The 23,622-nt window shown below is 41.7% G+C and overlaps 1 protein-coding gene across 1 annotated transcript in view; it reads right to left on the bottom strand.

Moving 5' to 3' along the window:
- Positions 1–19,416, bottom strand: part of ANKRD33B (ankyrin repeat domain 33B) — a 45,651-nt gene extending 26,235 nt beyond the window's left edge. Inside the window, exon 1 of the mRNA XM_057378593.1 lies at positions 18,988–19,416. Within this exon, the coding sequence (XP_057234576.1) occupies positions 18,988–19,416 (429 nt within the window). The remainder of the gene's footprint in view (positions 1–18,987) is intronic.
- Positions 19,417–23,622: the final 4,206 nt, after the last annotated feature.

Here is a 23,622-nt window from a genome sequence, read left to right as displayed (position 1 = left end):
AGAGAGAGAGAGTGAGAGAAAAGGCACTAATAACTATTTTTTAAAACACAATCTTGATAAATTCACAGTTTCTGAATCCTGGAGGTTTTTCAGTTCTGAGTGAAAACACTACCTTCAAACATAATGTGATATTTTCAAGTAATGCACGGTTCACTAGCACTGTAAWTTTTATTCTCATCATTTTCATCTTTTTCAGCTGTTAGAACTCCTGGTGGCTGTGATCACATTTTGGATTACAGCAGAACATATGATCTGTGTTTCAGTAAGACATCTCTGTTTTATGTAAGTGTGCTTTAGTGAAGGGCAAGCAGGGCTGTGCTCTCGTGGCCACACCAGCAGTGTTGGCTCTGCAGTGTTCACTGCTGGTCAGAGTGCGAGAACTCTGACAGTAAARCCCATAAACCTAAAATTCTGTCTATTTAAGTAATAAAGTAACTGATAGGCTGCACACTGCCACTGGAGACAAAATCCAGCATGCCTCGGGCTTCCCGTTAAGGAATGGTTCCTTCCTGAAGGCATCACCCTGTGAAAAACACATCTGTTTTAACAAAAAGCAGAATTACAGTTTTAAAAGATCAGACACTTGCACTTGGCTAAAGCAAGAGCACTGCTGCTACTGGCTTGCAAGTCCCGGTGAACAGCCTCACATCAATTTAGAGCTGTTTAGGGAACAGTCTTATCCACCATATTAATCTGAAAGAGGTTCAGCCTGGGGTTTTTTGTTTGAGAAAACAAGCACTGTGATATAGAATCAACCTGTCCAGAGGGGCCTTTATTCCTCWAGTAGCTCACTGTGTTTTTTAACATTCAGCTTTTTCAAAATCACAAACAAAGTGGTTCAAAAGCAGGTTTGGTGTTTGTTGTTGGTTTTCATTTTTTCTTCAGTGTGCATTCCTGTTTCAAATTCCTCTCTTATTATCTCAACTGGCTAGATAAGGATTCATCATCCACTGTAGCTGTAATAGGCATCAGGGCATGAGAAGACAGTTAAGAAAGGTGAAAATCGTATTTGAATATCCAAGTGGGAGCCAGAAATGTCACCATCTTACCTGTCTCAAGTCAACTGCAGCTCCACAACTTGAGTTCATAAGCAAATGCAGCCCATGCTGGTACTGCATGTCATTGCCTGGTGACAAGATCAGAGTCCTTCCTGTTCTGCAGAGCCTGTGATCACCCTATTTATCTCAGCTGATCATCTCATTCATCCATTTGCATGGAGAAAAAGGCAGGAAGGCATCTTCTGCCTGTGTCTGGATCTAAAAACCTAATCTTGTAATGAATACACCCCATCCACCTAATAAAGTAATACAGGGAGCAATTGTACATCAACATACTGTCRAATTTGAAGAAGATGGAATTAAATACCTGGGTGAAAAGAGGGAGGAGCAATTTCACATTTATATTCAAATACCTGGAATTTCTAGTGATCACTTGCCTTTTTTAAAACAGCTAAATCATTAATACAAAATACACACTTTATGAAACTGTTTCAGTCAAACAATCCAGAAACAGTTCTCATACTTCATAAAACTGGAGAATATTTGGATAAACTGGAAAACAGATATTAAGACAGGAGTCCGGGAATTCATATAAGCAGTCTGCTTTTTAATTTAGGGACCTATACCTGTTAGAGAAACAGCAGACATTTAGAGCACAGTTTTCTCAACAGAAGAATAGCTTTTGCTGAAAAAAGCACTCTACAAAAACCCCAGCATGTATCAAACACATCTGACAGAGGTTTCTCAGAGCTGTTTGCAGTGAGCTTGRCACCTCTCTGTGTGCCACAGCAGCTGAATTGCAACAGTTTTTGATTATGTCAAGACATGGCTTGACTGCAGGATGGCATTTTTTTGGATAGCAGCTCACTAATGAGAGCAGTATCTGAACACACCAAGGGACCTCAGAATGATGCTGCAGGCCCCTGGAGGGGAAAAAAGAAAAAGATAGCTGGCTTATAAAAAAATTTCGATATACAGATGGAAACTAAAACTCAGAATCATGCAGACTAGGCRGAGTTKGAAGAGACCCACAAGGATCATCAAGTTTAACTCCTGGCTGTGCACAGGACCATCCYCAAGAATTGYACCATATGTCTGAGAGCATTGTCCAAACACTTCGTGAATTCTGTCAGGCTTAGTGCTGTGACCACTTCCCTGGGGAGCTGTTCCAGAGCCCAACCACCCWCTGAGCCTTTGCCTGATATCCAGCCTAAACCTCCCCTGACACTTCAGGCCATTCCCTCAGGTCACCACAGAGATCAGTGTCAGCCCCTCCTCTCCCCTCACAAGGAAGCTGTAACTGCAATGAGGTCCCCCCTCAGTCTCCTCCAGGSTGAACAGACCAAGTGACYTCAGCCACTCTTCATACAGCTTCCCCTCAAGGCTCTTCACTATCTTTATTGCTCTMATTTGGACACTCTCCAATAGTTCAATGTCTTTYTTAYMYTGTGKCACCCAAASCTGCCCCCAGCCCTYGAGRTGAGGCYGCCCCAGGTCAGAGCAGAGCGGGACAATCCCCTCCCTTGCCCGGCTGGCGATGCTGTGCCTGATGCCCCCAGGACAGGGCTGKCCCTCCTGGCTGCCAGGGCAYTGCTGGCTCAKRTTCAACTTGYCATTGACCAAGACCCYCAGGTCCCTTACCATGGCACTGCTCTCCAGCATCTTGYTCCCCAGGCTGTCCATATATCTAGGGTTGCCCCATACCAGATGCAGAATGCAGCATTTTGCTTTGTTGAACTTCACAGGGCTGGCGATGACCCATCACAATCTCAGAAACTCATCACAAAAGTTTCTCATCACAAAAATTTATATTCAAAATATAAATATCTCAAGCTAAAGATTTGCAAATTAATACTTTTAYRTAGAATAAAGGATTCAGAACAATATTGGCTACCTGACTTGTTGCACYTCAGCTTGTGACAGGTTTTACTGTGCATAAGAAGATACTATCCTATTGCATTCCTTGTTGGCTAAACATCACAGCAATTATTGGACTASCATTTTCCTGCAACTAAGCATTTATGTGCAGACATATTATTCATGTCTTGAAAAAAAACATATTATTCATGTCTTGAAAAACATCACAGCAATTATTGGACTAGCACTTTCATGCAACTAAGCATTTATGTGCAGACATATTATTCATGTCTTGAAAAAAAAAAACAGTAAATAGGGAATGGATCTGCACATCCATCAGCAGTGTTGCTTCCCAGGATTTTCTGTTCCAGGAGGCCTCCCACCTGCTCAGCACTGCATCATGGCTGTCATGGCTGACCTGATGCTGTTAGAGATGTCCATCTAAGCAAACAGGCTGGCAAGCTCAGGAAATTGTAAATGTGTTTCTACTAAGGGAATAAAAGTACATAAAAAAAAGTGAAGATTTCTGTATGGCGAATGAAATCTTTTAGTAGAAGTGGGGCTTGGTTGGTTACAGAGACTTGTCCATTGATATAGTAAAGAGGTGACTYGTAAACACAATTTTCTTCATTTTTGTGGTGTCCAACTACAAAGCAATGGAATTTTCAAAGAGATGAGAAGAAACACATTTGCTTTGAAGAAATTCTGCAAAGAGGATTCCATTAATGTTTGTGCAATTTTTTTATTTCATTATGATGAAGAGCATGATGGAAAAGGAAGCTCTTCAACCATTAGATAAGCATGGAATGGTTAGCAGTAAACAGGAATAATGAGAATAGAAAGCTGGGGTGAAGAGGTATTTCTGCATTCAAAAGGAAGAGAGTAAATCCTGGTGTAACTAAATATTGTATATTTGGTATTTTTTTACTAGTAATGTATGACTTGAAATAAATTCTCAGCTGTGCAACATAACTACATACATTACATTGAACTAAACCCACTATGCATCTACTCCATAACCAATAGGAATAACAATATTTTTTCTAACCTTAGTCCTAGTCCATTTAGCAGCCACTCACAGGCCAAACCAAGCAGTTTTAGAGGAGACTGAGGCAAAACCAGAAGAGCAGATTTTCTAGATTTGGTTAATGATTAAATATATTCAACCATAATTAAGATGTAAATGGTAAACATCTTGTCCACTTTTTTTTTTTTTTGGCACTTCTTTAAATTCCATCACAACTGAGTATGTGGAACACTAGCTGCTCTCCTTCAGCAGCAGACCTTCAAGGGGCATCCTTAAATGCAACTGTGTGTCATCTGAGGACAGTAAATCTCGGGAGCTTCAAATCTCCCAGCTCCATGCTGAGCTCCCTGTGGAGCCTCATCCTGCCAGCCCCTTTGCTCCAYTAGAGCAGCCCAGCCATGAGAGCCTGTGAGGCATTCCAGCAGCACAACCTACTGCCAAATCTGCCTTTTCTCTTGTCTTGGGCATGGACACAGGACTCAGCAGCAGCAAATGAGGTCCTTCATTACCACCAAATCTACAAGGTGCTGTGCCTTCAGCCCTATCCTGTAGGGCTGAAGAGTTACACCTTCTGTTCTACATTCTGCACTGAGAGTTACACCTTCTGTTCTACATTCTTCTTTAATTCCTCTAATATGTGTTTTATCATCCAGTGCTATGTCTCGTTTCCTAGGTCTGACTGCCACTTGTTCTTTGGCCAAAGAAATGCGCAAATAATACTTTTGGTTCTGAAAAGGTAAGAAATTATATTCTAACTACATRGACTTCAAAGCCCTTTGTTCCACAGAGAGCATTCCACTTGCTACAGAAGCCTTCTAGACTCTGCCCATCTCTACCAAATGAGAGCCAAAAACCCCTTCTCTGCCTCAGTTAGGAGACAGAGGTCAGATGAGATTGCATCAGCTGCACAATGGCAATGAGTCACACAGGAGCAGTAAAGTGAAGGACGTGTACCTTAATGACTTCAAAGACTCCTTTACAGGTTATGATYCTTGCTATTTTTGATTAGGATTGTCATGTCTCCCACTTAAAAAACATGTGTTATAACCTATTCTACAACTGGATATTAGAAAGCAGAAAGAAAAAATATCAAATTCTTACCTCTACTAGAAGACTATAATAATTATAATAACTTAGAATTTCCTTCTCTTTTTAAGTTCACACMCAAGGAAAACTTGTGCACCCAGATTGGAAAATTACTTGTTTAACAACATTTTACTTTCTGTATATCTTTATTCATATTACAATTTTATGGTGTGAATAACCTCATCAATATGTGCCTTTCTGCATCATATACCTCTGGCCTAAATATTTGCTTAAGGAGAAAAACTCCTGATAACTTAGACTGCAGACTTTTTCAAAGAATATATAATCAATTTTCTAAGTAATTCCTGGTTTCCCCTATCACTACTGCTAAAATTCTCTTTCAAAATGCCTTGATCTGGCAGTAGGCTGWGAAGTTGTCAGTTTCCACTGGCTTTTACTTTTAATTCAACAGGAATTAAGGTCACTTGTGTTTGTGTAGAAAAGCTACAGTGTAGTAAAAGCAACAGAGAGGCTTGTTAAGGTCTTCCTTTTATCATATAAATGGGAAGGACAAATTTTTACTGAAATGAAATTAAATCAAAAAAAYAAATACGTTCACCTTCCAATTAACAGTTCGTCTTTCATATGATTTCAGAAGATACTGTTTGGGTTTTGTTTTCTTTTCTTTGAGGAGTGGAAGCTGACATACTTAGAGGGTTTCCAGTTACTAAACAAATGTTGCAATTTCTTATCCTATATTTTCTGAGAACTCTACAGCTCTGTTAGCTAAAGAGTCTACAGAGTAGTGGAAGAATGATAAAACATGTTTTTCTCCCTCAGTTTTCGGGCACCTAGAAGCAGTATCATTTTCGCATGTTTCCCTCAGTGAAATTATTTTTCTATTTCTCTGACACAAAATGAGAGAATGATACTTAGTAATATGAAAATCTTTTTAAGAGCAGATCTGGTCTTCAAAATTTTTACCTGAAAATTATGGGCAGTCTGTTTCCTGTTACATTTAGAGTCCAATGCTCTCAATCTATCTCTGGAAACAAACAATACCATATATCCAAAATGAAGGCTTATTGCAATTAACTGATTCTAACTAACATTGTTGTCAAAACCCTACAGCCAAAAGTCACCTTCTTCCCCTTAACATTTGCAAATCCCACATTGGATTTTTGAATTTACAGCAGAATTTCTGTAAATAACATGATTGTACTAATTGATACAGCTTTGCAGCAATAATCATAAAAGCTCAGCCAATACAGGTGGACTTCAAAATTCTGAATTTTGGAATGATATAATTGATTGCACTACCACCAATAATGAGGCAGAGTGATTTCAGATTCACTCCCTCAGGATCTTAAAATCTGAAAGGAAACAGTAGGAGACAGCTCTGGGAAGGAAGAGAAGCAAKTTTGTGAAAACAATGCTGACAGTATTTGAATGTTTTTGTTAGGGTTTACATCACATGAACAAAGCTCACTTGCCCTTTCCCCTGCGACTGAGAAGCTGCCAAACTGTACAGGCTCTGCTCTAATTCTTAGCTCGTTTATGATACACACTAAMAATTTGGTAATAGATCACAACTGATGCAGCCACTGCACTAGAAATAGAAACTACATGAGAAAGAGGAAAATACAGTATTTTTTGGCAAGTACCCAAAATCTAAACAGGGTAACTAAGCACTATTTTAAAAACCTCCTCCCCAGAGGAATGTGTTTTGTGGATGGCAGGGAGTAAACAGAAAAGACGGCCAATATACACACTAACTCACAGCCACAGTTACAGTTACTATTTTGTATTACAGAAATACCAGTACTGATTTCTTTTTTCTAAAACTTCAAAACATTTATTTTTATCAATTCTCAAAACATTAATTTGGATATATTTTATCTAAATTKTCAAACTCTGCAGATTGACAGATGAATGACAGTAAGCGAGCTTTCAAAGGATATTCATCACAAAATTGTGAACTGTGTCCTTCTGCACACCCARCTTGCCCAAAGAATAGTGGCAGTGCAGAGGGATAGATGCTCAAGTTTTCGACTACAATGGTTGTTTCCCTCTAAGCAGCCCAGCTTGAAGCCAGCTGCCCTCAGCTCACGCTGCTGGAAGATGTATTTCAGTAACAAATGCACAAAACTAAACAAAGCAGACTTTGCACATAATTAGTCAATATCTGTGAATCTGGCCTTGTGCTCCAGCTCCCATTCTGCCATGGCCTGTCCTGGAATCACTCCTTCTTTCCACTGACACAAAAGGAACCGCCATATTTTTTAATCCTTCCTCTTTGTGATATCTTCACCCATATCACATATATTTATGACATTGAGTTGTCAGTGTTGATCTATTTCTCCCCATGGTTACTGTCCATGTACCTTCTGCAGGAGGGCACATCCTACTGATCCAGCAGCAGGGGCTGAAGCTCCAAAGAGAGATCACAGCACTTTTTGCTGCCACCTGATAACTGGGGATTTCATAGCTTTACAGCAGAAAAGAGAGTGCTACACCTGAGATATGAGAAGCACTGGGGAACAGCATCACCTACCTGAAACCTTTGGGTTATTCTTTTTCCTTTATTTGGCTTCAGATYCTTAGAGGATGGTAATTTCACTGTACATTTGTGATCTGTGAAATGCACAGCAACACTGCCATGGATGTATACCTGAACACCTCAGCTCTGCCTGCACCCATCTCTGGATGGAGCCTCTGCTCATAAATCAGCGGTGCTGACTGTAATAAGCATAAACTAGGTCAAGCTAAAAATGCCCACTGAAAGAAAAAAATGGCATAGCAAGTAAAAGACATTTCATAATCTCTTGCCTTAGAAGAAAATAATTTGGGTGATTAATTTTAAGAGAAAGGCTGACATTTATTTACCATCTCTTTTTTCTTTCTTTTTTTGTTCTGGGAAGCTGATATTAGAATCATAGAACCAATAAGGCTGGGAAAAGACCTCCAAGATCATCAAATCCAGCCTTCAATGGAATGTCACCCTGTTCACTAAGCCACATTGCAAAGTACCACAGCTAGTCATTATTCAACATTTCCAGGCATGGTGACTACACCACTTCCCTGGACAACCTGTTCCAACACTTAATCACAGAATTACATAGAATCACAAAATAAGATGAGTTGGAAGGGAACCGTCAAGGTCATCAAGCCCAATTCCTGGCCTTGCACAGAACCATCCCCAAGAACTACACCACGTGCCTGAGAGCGCTGTCCAAACACTTTTTGAGCTCTGTCAGTCTGGTGCTATGACCACTTCCCTGGGGAGCTGTACCAGTGCCCAGCTACCTCTGGGYGAGAAACTTTTGCCTGATACCCAACCTAAACTTCCCCTGACACAACTTTAGGCCATTCCCTTGGGTYCTGTCACCAGAGAGAAGAGATCAGTGCCTGCCCCTCCTCTTCCCCTCACAAGAAGTTGTAACTGYAATGAGGTCTCCCCTCAGTCTCCTCCAGGCTGAACTGACCAAGTGACTTCTACTGCTCCTCATAGAACTTCCCCTTTTAACCACTGTTTCAGTGAAAAAATATATATTTTTAGTACCCAACCTGAATCTCCTCTGGCAAAACCTGATGCCATTTCCCCTTGTCCAATCACTTGCTATCTGGAAGAAGAGGATGAYCCCCACATTACCACAACCTCCTTTCAGGCGCTTTAGACACTTACTGCTTCTAAAKGTCTAACTTGAGTATTAAATATTTCAATGTTTGCTTCACACACCCACATATATGTAAAGGATCCTCTACACTTCATGGGAACTTTTATGGAGAGAAGTATTGYAAATGCACTGAGACATCTGACTTCAACAAACACACTATTTTAATTCAAGTAAGGTACTAACAAGGTAAGCATGTATCTAGGACTCAGATCACATTCCTGATCCACTGGCAGCTCTGCTCACGAATATCTTCACACTTGGAGCATCCTTGTTGCATCCTCACAAGAGGAAGAATTTTCCAGACTGCAAAATGCCTGCAAACCATAGAGCATCAGTGCAGTAAAACAAAAGAAAGCACAGCCATAATTAGGTAGCAAGAAAGGTTCAGTCCCACCCCACATAAGTGACAGCAAGGTTCAGTACAGCGTGGCCTCTGTCCCATTGACTGGTGCTGGCAGGAGGTTAATGGGGGATCCCAGAACCACCTGAGCCCTTTCACACAGCCACTGCTTCCAGACTGGGACACTCTCTGCCTGGAGGATTGCCTGTCCCTGGGGTACAAGAAAGAGACTTTCACTGCATTGCCAGGGACCTTGAAATTAAGTGTTTTCCTTCACTGTCACCCTCAAAATGGCAAATGGTTTCACTCCCCCCTCAAACCGCTGGCCAGGCTGCCCTCCAGGAATGCTGTGTGTTTGATTCGAGGTTGGTAACACTGCACAGGGAGTTCTGCTGAGCAATGTGGTAGAGAAGCATCTCTATATGGTTGTGCTGCCCAGTTTTCCCTGCAGACAGGACTCACCCGAAACAGCAGTGTGCTTGCASTACAGCAGGGGAAACAACCTTTTGCTATCCACGCATACGTTTCCTCTGGCTGGCACTGTTCCATGCTTCCAGGTATTTACTGTGAGTACAGCTTGTCTCAGTGTGACCAGAAAACTCTTCTACTATATTTTTYACTAGCTCAGAAGGCTCTGTAAGCCTAAACACTTAGATTTCATTAATAGTTGTGATATTTCATTAATATTTGTGGTATTTCATTCTCCAGAACTGGCCAAGACTTGTTATCTTACCWCTTCATGTAACAAGCCATTGCTACTTCATTCTTTTTACAGAAAATCAGTAGAAAACTCTGYAAAAGGAAAAATACTTCAAATGAAMCYCTTTGTGGAGCTCAGCTTTGATTCTGACTTCTCTTGCATCCTTTATCAAAACCATATGACACGTGCAGATACACAGAAGTACTACATCACCTTTCAAAGAAAATCTTCCCTTTCCTTTCATCCACCCTTAAAGATACTTCTATGAACACATGGATACCCTTCCTGTGTTTCCCAATCAAATGTTAAGCAGGTGAGCTGAGCCTTCTTACTATTAGCTGCAAAATAGCAAGATATCCAGGTTTTGAAAAGAAAAAAAGAAAAAAAAAAAAAGGCCAAATACCACCTGACTAGCTTCTTTTATGAACAGATTGAATATGTTCTATTATCTGTCACTTTTGCACTTCAGAAAACTAGTAACAATGGATTCTGCATAGGCTTCCCCCCTATAGCAACAGAAACAAAACTTCAAAACTTCTCCACGAGCCCAGTTCTGAGCGCTGGTGGCTGCTGGCAGCATCTGTTGTCGCCAGCAGTTGTTCTGTCTACACACAAGCTGTCCCAAAGACAAGGCCTCATGCACTGAGAGCCAAAAAGGCAAAAGACAAAAAAAAAAAAAAAAATCAAAAAGAAAAAAATCCCCAACCCTCATATGTGAGAGGGTATTACAGGATCAGGCTCAGAACGTTATACATCCGAAACGTGTGAAGGAACAAAAGCCCAGCCGTGAGTCATTCCCGTTTTGCATCATCTTGCTTTCAAATTGCTCCCCRTGGAATTTAACAGATATAATAGAAAATAATAGAATTGAAAAATGGGAACTGTTTCCACATGGTGGGTTTTTCCCACAGTGGATACAATTTGAATTGCTAATTCACTGCCAGATGTGCAACCACAGACTCTGTGACAATCCTCTTCCTACAGCACTTGATTATTTCTTATTGTAGCGCACTGAGTATGCTACAGGATTATATTTAGCCCAGGTTGGAGGGCTTTTCACTTTTATATTTAATTAAAGGACCCTTAGAAATGGGTAAATTCAAACCTATGTGGCATAACATTTTAAATAATTTAAAAGGGTAACCTTCTGAGAGCTTTATTTATGAACACACTAAAGGTGAACTCTGGTCTCCAATAAAGCCTGTSGGAGTTCTCCATTGCTTTCACATTCTCCAGAGATTTTCTTTTCTTTTCTTTTAGAAAAGTTTTTAGTAAATCTGCTACTAGTTTATAGTTTATAGTGCAACTCTACCTCAGTCACAGAAGATAAACCTAATTCCACAGTGTAATGACAGAAAATATAAAAAGAACATGCAGGAAAATTGTTAGCAGGCAATATAGTGTTTATGTCAATTGCTAAACATGCCCCGGCCACRACCCTAGCCAAAACAGAGTAACTTGTCTAAACAAACTACAAAACCYGGAAAAAGTGTGGAAATTAATAACCAAAAACCAAATTTTGGGGAAAACTGGAGCATTTTATGATCTATGTTATCCTACTTGAAAGTTATCATATCTGAAATATGCAAGTAGGTATTTTACCAATTTTAGYACCAGTTAATCATAGTTATTGATTTCCAAAACCATAACAATAAGTGACGCTAGTTTGGGCATTTGAATTAAAAACCCTAAAAACGATTGAATTAGGAGAACAGTTTGGGATTCGGGGAATTTCCAGCCTGAACACTGTGTAATCACCACTGGCCCACACCAGAGAGGCTCACTCTGTGTACGGTGGACCTGAGCTGAGCTGCACCTCTGCTCTCGTGCCAGAGGTGCTTTCCTCTGGCCGTGCACACCCCACTGCTCATCTAGCAGGATTTTCTACAAGTAAAAGGCTGCTTACACCTTCCAAGACTATCTTTGTTTCAAAATTAACAGTGAATTTTAGTTGGTGATCATGTATTGCTTCTTTTTCAAGGAAGAAAAATGTGTTTAATTGAAATGCATTTTTAAATAAATTTAGTGTACATTTGGCTGATCTGGTGGGAAGCAACCAACACCTCTAAAGTCATACAAGAGCTACTACTCATTCTCCTCTGTGAAGATGAAGTACTAACAACATACAGAAGTATTACAGTAAAACACCTGAGTTTGTTTGTCTCTGTCACGCAGTAATATTTTCCAACATGMATAATGGAGCTTTAGGGTTTTTTATCTTTCTATCTCTTCTTGAGTAGTAGAACAGATTTTGAACCTGCTGAAATGTCTGGATAGATACAAAYAGATGTTTTGATTACTTGATTACTTGTACTCCTTGTTCGATATTTGTTATTACTGATTGTCATAGTTTCTATTCTCAAGCACAGAGACAAGACCGTGTGATTCAAATTAATACAATCACAAGTGGTTTCTTTGCCCCRTGAAAAAGTGAACATTAATGCCTCTTTCACAACCCTTTCTGAAAAGTCCCTGAAACTCAGCAACAAGTCAAACTGAGTGAAAGGCAATCAAGTCTCACATCTCTGAAAAGGGAACTCCCTGATGAGGGGCTGAGCATCCCTGTCCCTGCCTTTCCATCAACACTGACTCGAGAGCATCCAAGAGCCACAGCCCRGATGAGTACTTCCAGCACCAGCAGGACCAAAGGACATGAGAGTTAGGTTCTTGATGATGCTCCAAGATGTGGCGCTGGAGACCTGCTGTCTATCACAGCTGGCACCTGARCTCACTGCTCCTGTGGTACCTACCAGCAGGCAGCTTTGAGCCTGCTCCCTGAGACAGGAACATTTCTTCTTTCCTCCTCAGAGCCCTTGCCTTGAGACCTAAAGCCKTGATCAGATGAGGCACCACTATTGCTTACTGGCACTTAGCTTGGAGCTGAAGAATTTAGGAATAYTGGGGCTTTTTGACCCACTTCCTTTCTCAGCATACTTGAAGTCCAGTACCTCCTATAGGCTACTGAAACTCTCAATATGACCCATTTTTTCAGAGCAATCCAATGTTTTGTAGCAGTGCTGTCTGTTTCAATTTCCTACGATTCCTCAATAAAATTTCCCTGAGAAATCCTAGGAAGCCTTACAGAAGTAAAATTAGTGCCAATATTCCTTCTCTAGTAATTCCTCCATGAGAATATAAATTTGAATTTCCTAATGGGATGAAGGCATTAGCAGTGTCACTTTGTGCACTGTGAAATAAAGCTTCAGTATTCTCCTAGGAAAAGGCAGTAAGGCATCCTGAAGTCCCATTTTATATTAAAAATATGTTATATATGTGCCATAATTACGGATGACAGCTGTCCCAGATACCCAGTCTTGTWAGGCTGTCATTAGATTTTAAATGCAGCTATATTTGTTAGCATCTGGAGTCCACCTATACTCAGCYGGCTAACCAGGATCATCCCTGCATCTCTGAGGAGCCCTGTGAGTTCAAACACATGATTTAAGACAATGAAGTGAAACACTGTTTAAAGCAGGACAAAAGATTGATGTGACATTTACTCTTGGGCTGCTGTCGGACTAAAGACATCCTTCCTGTTCCATATACTTTGTATTAAGCAATTTGGCAAAATTTTTCAAGGAAACTACTTTTCAATGGTTTCTGTAAAAGCTGAACCACTTGAAAGTAGATTAAACTTGCAAAACTTTATCATGTGGTCTTCAAACCTATACCTGTCCATTTCAGTAAAGGTTGAATCTGTTAGCTAATGCTGCTTTTGACACTAAGTACAAATTGTATCTTACTACTTGTCAGCTCCATGGATGACACAGTCTGGTCTGGCCATGCATTACCAGCAGGGTGTCAAAGACCTGCATTACCATTCTTTATGTCTACACATCCTCATGATCTGTATTAATTGTTCTCTTCAATCCATAGAAGTTATGTTCTGTGCACATATTTTTTTTTCAATAAAGTTATTTCAAAGGATATTTTCTTGTGCCAGGTTTGCAAAGGCATTACTCACCTAACACTTCAGATGAATGCAGACAAGAGGAGGCAGACAACTCACCTGCCCACGCTCTTCTGATAATACCTCTGAGTGCCTACCTGTATCAGTCTGGTTCATGCTCTGGTTAGCTCACCAAATTCCCTCTTAGCCAGTTCACTTCATATTTTCCTCCATCTCCTCCTTTCTTATAGCTTACCTTGAGCTGTAATTACCGTATTTGAAGAATTCCCTTCTTTTTTGACATCTACAATCCTTTACCTTACTCACTTCCTTTTTAAGCATGAACATGTATTTTATTTCCAGAGACATTTTTTACTGCATTTTTACTGCACTGGAGTGTTTCTGTACTTTTCAAAAGATTTAAAATATATTACTTTTGCTGTTAGGGTCTTTTTAAAAGTACTTTAACCCCCCAAAATTCCTTTTCGTGGTTTAGTGTCATGATGATAAGTTTCAGTACAATTGCTCCCATGAGAATAWTTTGTATAAGATAATATGAAAGAACTGAAGCTGTCTATAAAAATAATATTTAAAAAAAAAAGATTCTGAGCACTGTGGCAGACTATGTTCTTCAAATCTTTTTTCTGAAATGGGATAACTTAAGCTGTGTGCCATGAAAACTGGAAAGCAACGTGTGACAGGGAGAACTTCATCCCTTACCACAGAATGSCGGACTCCTCATTTTTTATTTTTACAAGYTAACATTGTGAAGATTTAAAAAAAWTTTAAAAACARCTTAATGGAGCGTAACACAAGCTCTGGCACTTTTTGTGATATATGATATACATGACTTTCCAGAAAAGCATCATCCAACACAAAGTTCCCTCATGCAGTAAGTGGGAACTGAACCACTGTCTCCCTGCCCTTCACAATCAGTTGCAATTTCAGAAGCCCAGCCCTTTGGCAAAGACAAATTCAGGTGTCAACTCCATGGAGGATTCTCTGTGCATTTCTCTGTGAAAAACTCTGAAGGGTAACGCTCCCTAAATTGGGTGAGCTGCCWGAAGGAGTTTGGTTGTGGCAGCACAGAGCCTGAGGGGCAGACTGCAGCACGGGACAAGAACAGCACGGCAGTCCCATGCCTCAGATAACATCATGGATCCAGTAAGAAAACTGGGTGAGAAATGTCATTCCAAAACACCCATTCATGGTGTGCAGTGCACCAACAAATCTAGGCTGCATTAGAGAAAAACTCCCATAGTTATGTCCATAGCTATCTGTGGAACTGGACAAAAGACTCGTTGAACAATGACACAGGAAAAAAAAAAAAAAAAAAAAAAAAAAAAAAAAAAAAAAAAAAAAAAAAAAAAAAGAAAAAAAAAGAAAAATTGAAAAAGACAATATGAAAAAGTTGATAGCAGAATATTCTTGCTAATGAAAAAAAAAGAAAAATTGAAAAAGACAATATGAAAAAGTTGATAGCAGAATATTCTTGCTAATATGGACTATATCACATATAAGATCAACACAAAACCTTTTCGCAGATCAGCTGCAGTGATTATTTTCAATCTGGCAAGGGAATGTTCTTTGCCTCCTTTTCTCTCTCCCCCAYCTCCTAATGCCTTCTCTATTGTCATGGCAAATTTCTAAATTTGTTTGCATTCTGCCGTTAGGTAACACCAGATTTTGAAACTCTGTCTTTCTGATTATATATATAATCCTGGTCACCAGGCAAAATTTGATATTAAGTGATGTTAAAATGATGAGATCAAAATATCTGAGATTCTAGAAATTTGACTAGTAAGGAAAGAGAACCASTCCCCACACAACACTGCAAAAAGTGGCACCATTAACCAGATGATACTCTGGTCTCAGGTCAGGAAATTTCACCAGAGCCATGATTTTATTTTCCCATAAATATTTTCAAATCCCTCTTTACTGCTAGGGTAAATACATAAACACTGAAGAATGAGAGTTTACCCTGCATGGTGTAAAATTAGTATATTATAGGCTGTCATAGTTGTTTTACAAATATTTTAGTATTAGCTTGGGCAAAGAGAGGAAACCAGCAGTCCCAATCCAGTCTTTTAGGATTCCATATACAGACAGCAATACAAAAGAAAGTGAGGGGATCAGCCCTTTGGGGATCCTCTGCAGTCAGTGATAYATGAACTGTTGTGGTCTTGACAGTAATGAAAACAGGACAGGGAAGGTACAGATCTTGAGGCTACATGTGGTGACTAATAAATCAGATRTTGTGAAGTCTGGTTTACTGCAGGAAGGTGAATTTAATGAAAATGTGTGCCTGGCAGGAGGTTCTGCAGCTCATGAACAGACTATGGGGAAGATACGCTTCTGAAGAAATGGCAGAAAAAGCCACCATCCAGGCTTGGCAAATKGACTCAAAAGAGACAATTGATGTATTTTGGCAAAAAGAGATGGGAAAAATAAGAAAGGTTACCTCTGGATCCTAGCATTTTCAGCAATATTTGCTTCTAATCTTAAATGTATACATTCATACTTTATGGACAAGGTAAAACTAACTAAAAACAAAGCAGGCTGTTTGTGCCCAAATTAGGGCATTTGGAAGTTTTTCCATGTTACATTTTGTGAACTGATTACAGCTAAATTACTTTCAGAATCAAAATATAGTATTRTCTCATTACAATAACTTGTTACTTGTATTGTCTCTTTTGAAGAAAACCTGATGTTGAAATAGTGGAAATGAAACTGTACTGTACATACACACCTGAGGTTATCAGATAAGGATAGTAAAAATAGTTAATTTTTAAAAATAGTTATTTTTTTGTTCTCAGCTGGACAGCCCGCCCTTCACCATCCCACTTCTCAAAAAGCAAGTTATTCTTCTCTCTCCTGCCTCATGGAAAAGAAACTAAAACTTAGAAGAAACAAATGTTCAMCTTATTTGTTCACAGTGTGATGAAAAAAAAATAAATAAGAAAGAAAGAAAATTTTTAAAAAGGCAAAACTGTGGTTTCCAAYAAATGCATGCAATATTGTAGATAAACATTATCCTGGCAAAAGAAGATGCTGAAAGACAGCAGTACAAGTTTCAGCAACCAACTTCATTAACCATTCAGCAACTAACTTCATTCAGCAACCAAAAACTTCATTAGCATGACTGGCCTATGTAATTTGTTCTGTTATTTTGTGACAGCAAAATTACTTTGTTTACACATAATGTCCAATGACTTTATATTCAAATCAGGTGCTACAAAAAAATCCACAGAGGGAGCAATAAAAGACCCAAGTGAAACTTCCATTTTGTTAGGTAAAGTTCTCAAAAAAAGGTAGTTTTCCTTTGCAAAATAATGAGAATTTGCTTTGATGTCCCTGAGGAGGAGTCACACCTGAAGTTTCAGCTTCCCAGTCAAAAGGTCTCTCCCATTTCATTCACATCTGTCTTGAAAAGACAGACTGTCCTGTTCTATACTTCTGTGATTGGGAGGCAGAGAAGGAAATTGAACTCACGTCTACCATCATTCCTGTAGCTCAACAAGTTGCTGAATTCCAGACTCTTTTACTTCACTTAACAAAAAATAAAGAAAACAAAATTTTATGCCAATGTGGCTGGGTTTTTTTGTTTGTTTTGTTGTAATTTTTTTTGGTTTTTTACGGTATGAACGAAGAAAATATACTTTCTTTTCAGAATCAAACCAAATTTTGTCCCTTTTCTCTGAAGCTGAACAGATAAAGAGCAACTTGCTTTTTGGGAAGAGGGATAGTGAAGGGAGAGCTGTCCAAAAACGTGAATTCACTGTTTTCACAACYCTGATCTGGTCACCTTTGCCAAAAGAACAGCTGCAGGATGAGGGCTGATGTTTGTGCTGACTTTTTCATACCTGTTGCCTCAGGTCTGTAGGACTCCAGCCCTGAGATGGAGGCTTCCTGCAGCTTCACTGCCAGCTGCTTGCCCTCTGCTGGGCAGGAAGGCCACCTGATCAGAAGGGACAGCTGTGGGACATTTGGCCCTTTAACCACAGGTCTGGAAGGGCCAAACCTCCTGCATCATCACGGAATCAATGCACCTCAGCAGAGGCTGCAGCCCAAACCCCCTCACAGTGCCAGGCCTGGGTTTGGGCTCAACCCTGATACAAGATATCTGCAGGTCTTCAAAACATCCTGTAATGTACAATTGGGCTCACAGGTTATCAACTAAAGTACAACACCCCATATCCTGACCTGCACAGAGGACTTGATGTAAATTATTTCTGTCCTATGTTGCTCACTCCCACCCTCATGCCATAGGTTGCTGCTCCCTCAAATGTGTTAATACAAATTTTRTCTTTTTAAGAAATTTACAGTAAGACAGATCACTAAAAATCTATGTTAAAGCCAGTCTTTGGGAGGGGAAGTAAAGACATTTGTAGGAAAAATCCTARAAATACATATATCTAAGACACAGAAAACCTCCTCTCCAGACTGAACCAAACACAGCTTACGGCATTCTTTTCAATGCAAAGACCACTTATRTTGCCAGAGTGTACAAGTTACTTGCCCAATTAAAATAACATAGCTTTCCTTTCAAMACACTGCTGTCCACAGCAGTTGCTATTCACAGAATAGTCACAGAAACGTTTTTGTCGATYGTTTATGTGAAAAAAAACTTCTTAAGTTTAGAACAAACTGTAGTAATAATATTGGTAATCTTCAATACTGCTGTTCAAATGTTCCAGTTACAGATTAATCCATAAATCTTTCCCAAGTTTTCACCTTCTGATTTAGTGAAGTACACTTCTGTCTCTGCAATTAACTAAGTAACAGGCAAAAACTGAACCACAAACTTTGTGCTGACACAAACCCCAATAAACAGATTGTCAGCAACAAAATTAATACTAGGAGAACTTGGAAAAGTTCTGATATTAGCACAGGAATACCCCAAGCCCTGCTTGACAGTCTAGGAACCAGGAGCAAGCTTACGTTTTGGGGGGAGCTAGAGRAAAAAGAAAAAATAAAAATAACTTTAAAAAATTAACCCATACACTTTTATCWGTACTTCATGCTTTCCCGGTGAACATCATAAAATACTGCGGGGGATAAACAGTCCAGAAAAGAGGAAGGGTTTTTGAGGCTGAACACAACCATTACCAGCGACGCCGCTCTCAGTCCCCAATAAACTGAAGGAAAACAAGACCCAATTTAAAACTGATCGCGGGAAAACTGGAATCTCAGCCTCTCTCTCATCCCTTAAACCGGACCCTTCCTTAGCCAAAGGTGGAAAGTCAGGGCTGGCAAGACGAAGCGTCACTCCCTTCCCTGCCCCTCGCTGTCTGGGGTCCCRTCCCCGCCGGGGCTGCAGAGCGGCATTCCAGGAAAGGAGAGCGGCATCTCCCAAAGCCGCACGGCCGCGGCCCCCGGCTCTGCTCCGCGATGGGGATGCAGGCGGCGGCGGCCGAGCCGCTGTGCCCCGGCGGGATGCCCGGGCTGGCGGGGCGCGGCGCGGGATGCTCACCCTGCGGTTGCGGTCGGCCTCCCGCACATCCTCCTCCTCGGGGCCTTGGCGGATGAGCGCYTTCAGCACGATGCTGTTGTTGGTGCAGCAGGCTCGGAAGAGGCTGAGCGCCTCGGGACTGTCGCGCTCGTCCCCCTCCTGGGACCACAGGTCGTCGTCGTCGTCCAGCCCSCCGGGCGGGTAGAAGGAGTCGTCCGAGGCGATGCTGCAGGTGTCGGGCAGCTCGGAGAAGTCCTCGTACTCCTCGCAGTCTTCCTCCTCCTCCTTCTCCTCTTCCTCCTCTCCGTCCGGCTCCTCGGCGGCAGCCTCCGCCGCCCCCTGCTCGGGGCTGCTCTCCGCCTCGGCGCCGGGCATCTCCTTGGCGGCGGCGGGCGCGGGGCAGACCCGCTCCCCGGCCAGCTGCTCGCCGTGCCCCGACAGCAGCACCATGCCGGCCGCGGGGCCGGGCCGCGGGAGCTGCGCTGGGCCCCTCAGGGCTCCCGGCGGCCGCCGAGCGCTGCCCCCTCAGCCGCGCCTCAGCCTCGCCGGGCTCGGCCCCGCTGCCCCCTCASGMSAGTGTCAGCCCGGCGGCCCCCCGGGCCGGGGCATGCCGCCGCCGCCTGAGGGAGAGGGTCCGCGGGGACCGGTCACCGCCGCCGGCCCGGCCCGGCCCGGGGGAGCTGCGGCCGCGGCGGGGAGCGGGGACAGGCTGCGGGCGGGCAGGGCGGCTCCGCGGAGCGCAGGCAGTTGTCAAACTCCCGGCCCGTAATCCGCTCAGCATCGCTGTCAGGGGATTGGGGCTCGGGTTTAGCGGCGGGGCGCGGTGCCGGGGCGGCGTGCGGGGGGAGCGGGCGGCTGCCGCGGCTGSTCTCTGCGGGCACCGAGCTGCAGGTGCGGGACCGAGCTCCCGGAGCGCCCCCGGGCCCCGGGAGCCGCGCTGCTCCGAGGGGACCCGCTGCCAACCCACCCGCGGGTGGCACAGGCGGCACTGGGGCGGCGGGACCCGCGGGTGGCACAGGCGGCATTGGGGGCGGCGGGACCCGCGGCTGCCACCGCCATAGCGCTGTCCCGAGAGCCGCGAATGCAGCGCAAAACTTTTTCAGGAATACAACTAGCCTGTGCGGAATTCGTCTTTTGAAATGAGTGCTGAAACTAAGGGGAAATGATTGAACAGAATTTCCATGCTTTGAAGCAGAGCTTTAGAAGCAATAATTCGTTAAATCAGCCCTGATGCTTTAGCGACTATAGAGATGTCAGGCATGTGTTTTTTTATGCAAGGCATTTGGAGATTAGATTGAGAARAATAATACATGTACAAACTGAGTTCCTGCTTTGTCACAATTCCTCTAAAATCTCTTTTCCCTTTCAAATGCCATGGATTAGCACCGTGCTCTGGCAGAGAAACAGTAGGGAGAAGCCCTTTGGCCAACAAAACAGGATATTTGCTTTCTTCAACAGCTTTTTGAAGTGAATCTCATATATTTGACATCCTTCAGCAAGTGAATGTCCAAGGTCCAAGTCCCTGTGTGATGGGAGAGAAATGCGCTGGTATTTCTTCACGAGGTGGGGCAGAGGATGATCCACACTTTTCACACTAAAAGAAGGTAGGAATTAAACACAACTGTGMGTACAGGGCCCCAGATAATAGATGTTTACAGTCTTTCAAGAAAACATTGTGTAAAACCAGACATGATGGGTAATACAAAGCCCGGCAGTTTCTTGCTGATTGCTAACTGGCGGGGTTATTCCAGTGCCCAGCAGGAGGATATCTGTAAGCAGAATTAGTATTAAATAGCTCCCTGATTGGCTGCTTCTACAAAGGAGCTAAACTGGGAAGGAAGGAGATTAAACTATTCACTCACCTCCAGACACCTCTGAGATCATAGCTGATGTRTGTTACCAGCTGTGCTCATCCTCATGCTGTCTGTCTCCCATTATTTGCTCGGGTGAAGAACAGGCCCTCACTCCGATGCTGCTCTGTGTGTCTGTTCCCAAATCAAACGCTTCTGAGCTGTATTTTCCTGCAGCACGATAGCTCTCCAGGACTCACTTTTCATGCTTACTGCCTATCAGATCCTCAAGTGTTYGCATTCACAGAGTTTATGGGCTCCACTCATTTAACTTCTGGTTTCCTTCTTTGTAAGTGTGGCCAATACACTGCCTCACAGAGTGCTACCTCTTAGAATTGCACTTGTATTTTGAAAGAACTTCATTTTAACCTGAGATCCTGCAGCCAGTGGGAAGCATTTGAATTTTCTCAGCCTGAACTTACCCTAAAAGCCTAGAAAAACTTTTGGCTCTAGTAACCTCAAATAGCAGGGAAAAAAAGGCCCCAAAATAATTCTAACTACAGGGGAACCAAAATCTTTTTTGGTGAAGATTCACCTCATTTGTATGAATTTTTAATCAAATACACTTGCTTTGTTCGTCTTACATAAATAAAATAATTCCAGAAGAATAAAGATTTTATTTATTACTAGACTGTTTTTTTTAAAAAAAGTCATATGGAAGTTGTTAGCCAAGAGGCAGGGACCAATGACTTTGAATAGGAAAAAAAAAACAACAAAAAAACAACCTTSAAAAACCTTCATGCTAGAGGGAAACCACAGTTAACAAGGAAAGACGTTTGACTCTGAAAGTCATCCTTTTTTTCTCTGTGTTTAGAGTTTACCTTATCAACTTATTAATAAAGGAGAAATGAATCTGTTTTCTCCCACAGCAGCAGTATTTCTGCAGGGACTTTGGAGATGAAAACTGTTTTCTCTCACCTCAGTATGTTACTTTCATCTCTTCTCTCAAAGAACACCTCTATATTGCTTGAGCTTTCAAAGCAAAGTATCAGACTGGAACAGGGCAGCCGTGGTGTTTCCCCTTGAATTTTTCACTTTTACAGCTGGTATTGAGATGGAATTTCAAATTATTTAACCTGCGTGCAGCTCGACAATAAGCTGTCGAAGAAAGGTGCAGCTAATTGGGCAYAAAGTGTTACAAGACTCTTTAGGATGCTGATGCAGTCATTTATCCTGTCACATAGAGGCTCCCACCAAGGCCACTCTGCTGGGGCACRATTAGAGATGTAAAGAGATGACATCTGGTTTCTTGGTTCCTTCAGTGATACAGCTTGTATGTGACAAACAGGGTTTCTTGTCACTTKTGCTTCAGTGTGCAAATCAAATCAAAAGGATGTAGAAAATGCCATAGAGTAAATCTGAAATTCTTTCAAATTATAGAAAAAATCCTCCCCTGTTTTCATGGCATTTGTAAGAGGATAGCCTCAACCTTTTATCTGGAAAAGAAACCATTTAATATAATCAAATTAATAACTGAAGTTAAATGCTGGTATTTCTAAATTTYGTATCAAAAGCAAAGAAATAAACATTATTATCTAAAAGCAAATACCCCAGAATTATCAATCATTATCATCATCTGTATCTCATCAAAATGCATTGCTAGCAATTACCAAGGCAGAAAATTAAAATACCCAGAGTAGATACCAAAGCAGACAAAAGCTTTGGTATGCAGACAAAGCTTCCTTGAAGAAACCAATTTTTGGAATGACTATAGCATGGAATGCCCCCAATTTGYCCCAAATTGTAAGCCATTCCATTTATAAAACATTCTGAAATTGAGATTTAATGAGATCTTTGTGCAATAGTAACGACAACAATAAGATAAATAGTAAGACTGCATGAGTTTTATATGTCCTTCTCACATCCAACAATTTAACCTAAGGAMAAAATTCATAAGATACTGAAAGCTATTGTCATTATTCTTAAAAGGTGAAATCTAGTCATTACAAAAACATTGGTTTTCAAAATAAAATAGAATAAATTTCATTTTGGTTGTTTATATTGTTTATGTGTCTGAAATTTACAAATAACAAGAAGCCTGTTTATGCGGTCTTTTACCTATCTGACATCTATGCACTCACTTCTGAAATTCTGAATGTATTTCTGTCTGCCTTAGTCAATCTGTCTGTAAAAATCTGCCAAATGAAAGTCTGAACCTGAGTTAGCATTTGCTGGTAAGATATTTAGGCTGTATAAGCACCTTCTGGTGCATTCCTACACGCTGGCAACTTCAGCAATTTCAATGATCTCCGAGGGTTTTACACACTCTCGGTGGCACATCAGGTAGGTTTCTCTGCATCCATTTGGCTCCTGACCCATTGCATTGTAGGTTTGTGCAGGGAGCAGGTAAAGGATGGAGCAGCATTCCATTACCTGTCAGGCCCAGCAGTTGCAGCAATACCACAGGGTTAAACATGRGAGCCAGCTCACCCTCTCTCTGCTGAGCACCTTGTGAAAACTGGGATGCACAGAAGGTGTTTCTGTGGACACTGGGCCTCTCTTTCACAGCACTTCCACCAACACCACTGAAGGAAGAATTCAGAGCACAAAACCTCTCTTGAACAACCAGCTGTCTTCAGAGATGGGAGAGGAGCTGAAACCCCCAAAAGGCCAGTGGGAGTGGGTTTGGTGGCATGACCTAAGTCAGCATCATCCCAGTGCTAACCTGGTCCACACCAAAAGTCGCAACAAGTGGTTCCTGGAGGAAATGTGAGCACCAAGGGAAACAAGCTGCTAAAAGAGGTAAGGTACTGCTTTTTGCTGACAACATCTTTTTGATTTTTGGGGAGACCTTTCAGCATTACTG

The sequence above is a fragment of the Malurus melanocephalus genome, unplaced genomic scaffold (genome assembly GCF_030028575.1).
Source record: "Malurus melanocephalus ecotype Western Australia unplaced genomic scaffold, MMel_1.1 scaffold_365, whole genome shotgun sequence".
Taxonomy (NCBI): domain Eukaryota; kingdom Metazoa; phylum Chordata; class Aves; order Passeriformes; family Maluridae; genus Malurus; species Malurus melanocephalus.
This window is presented reverse-complemented; position numbering and strand designations above follow the sequence as displayed.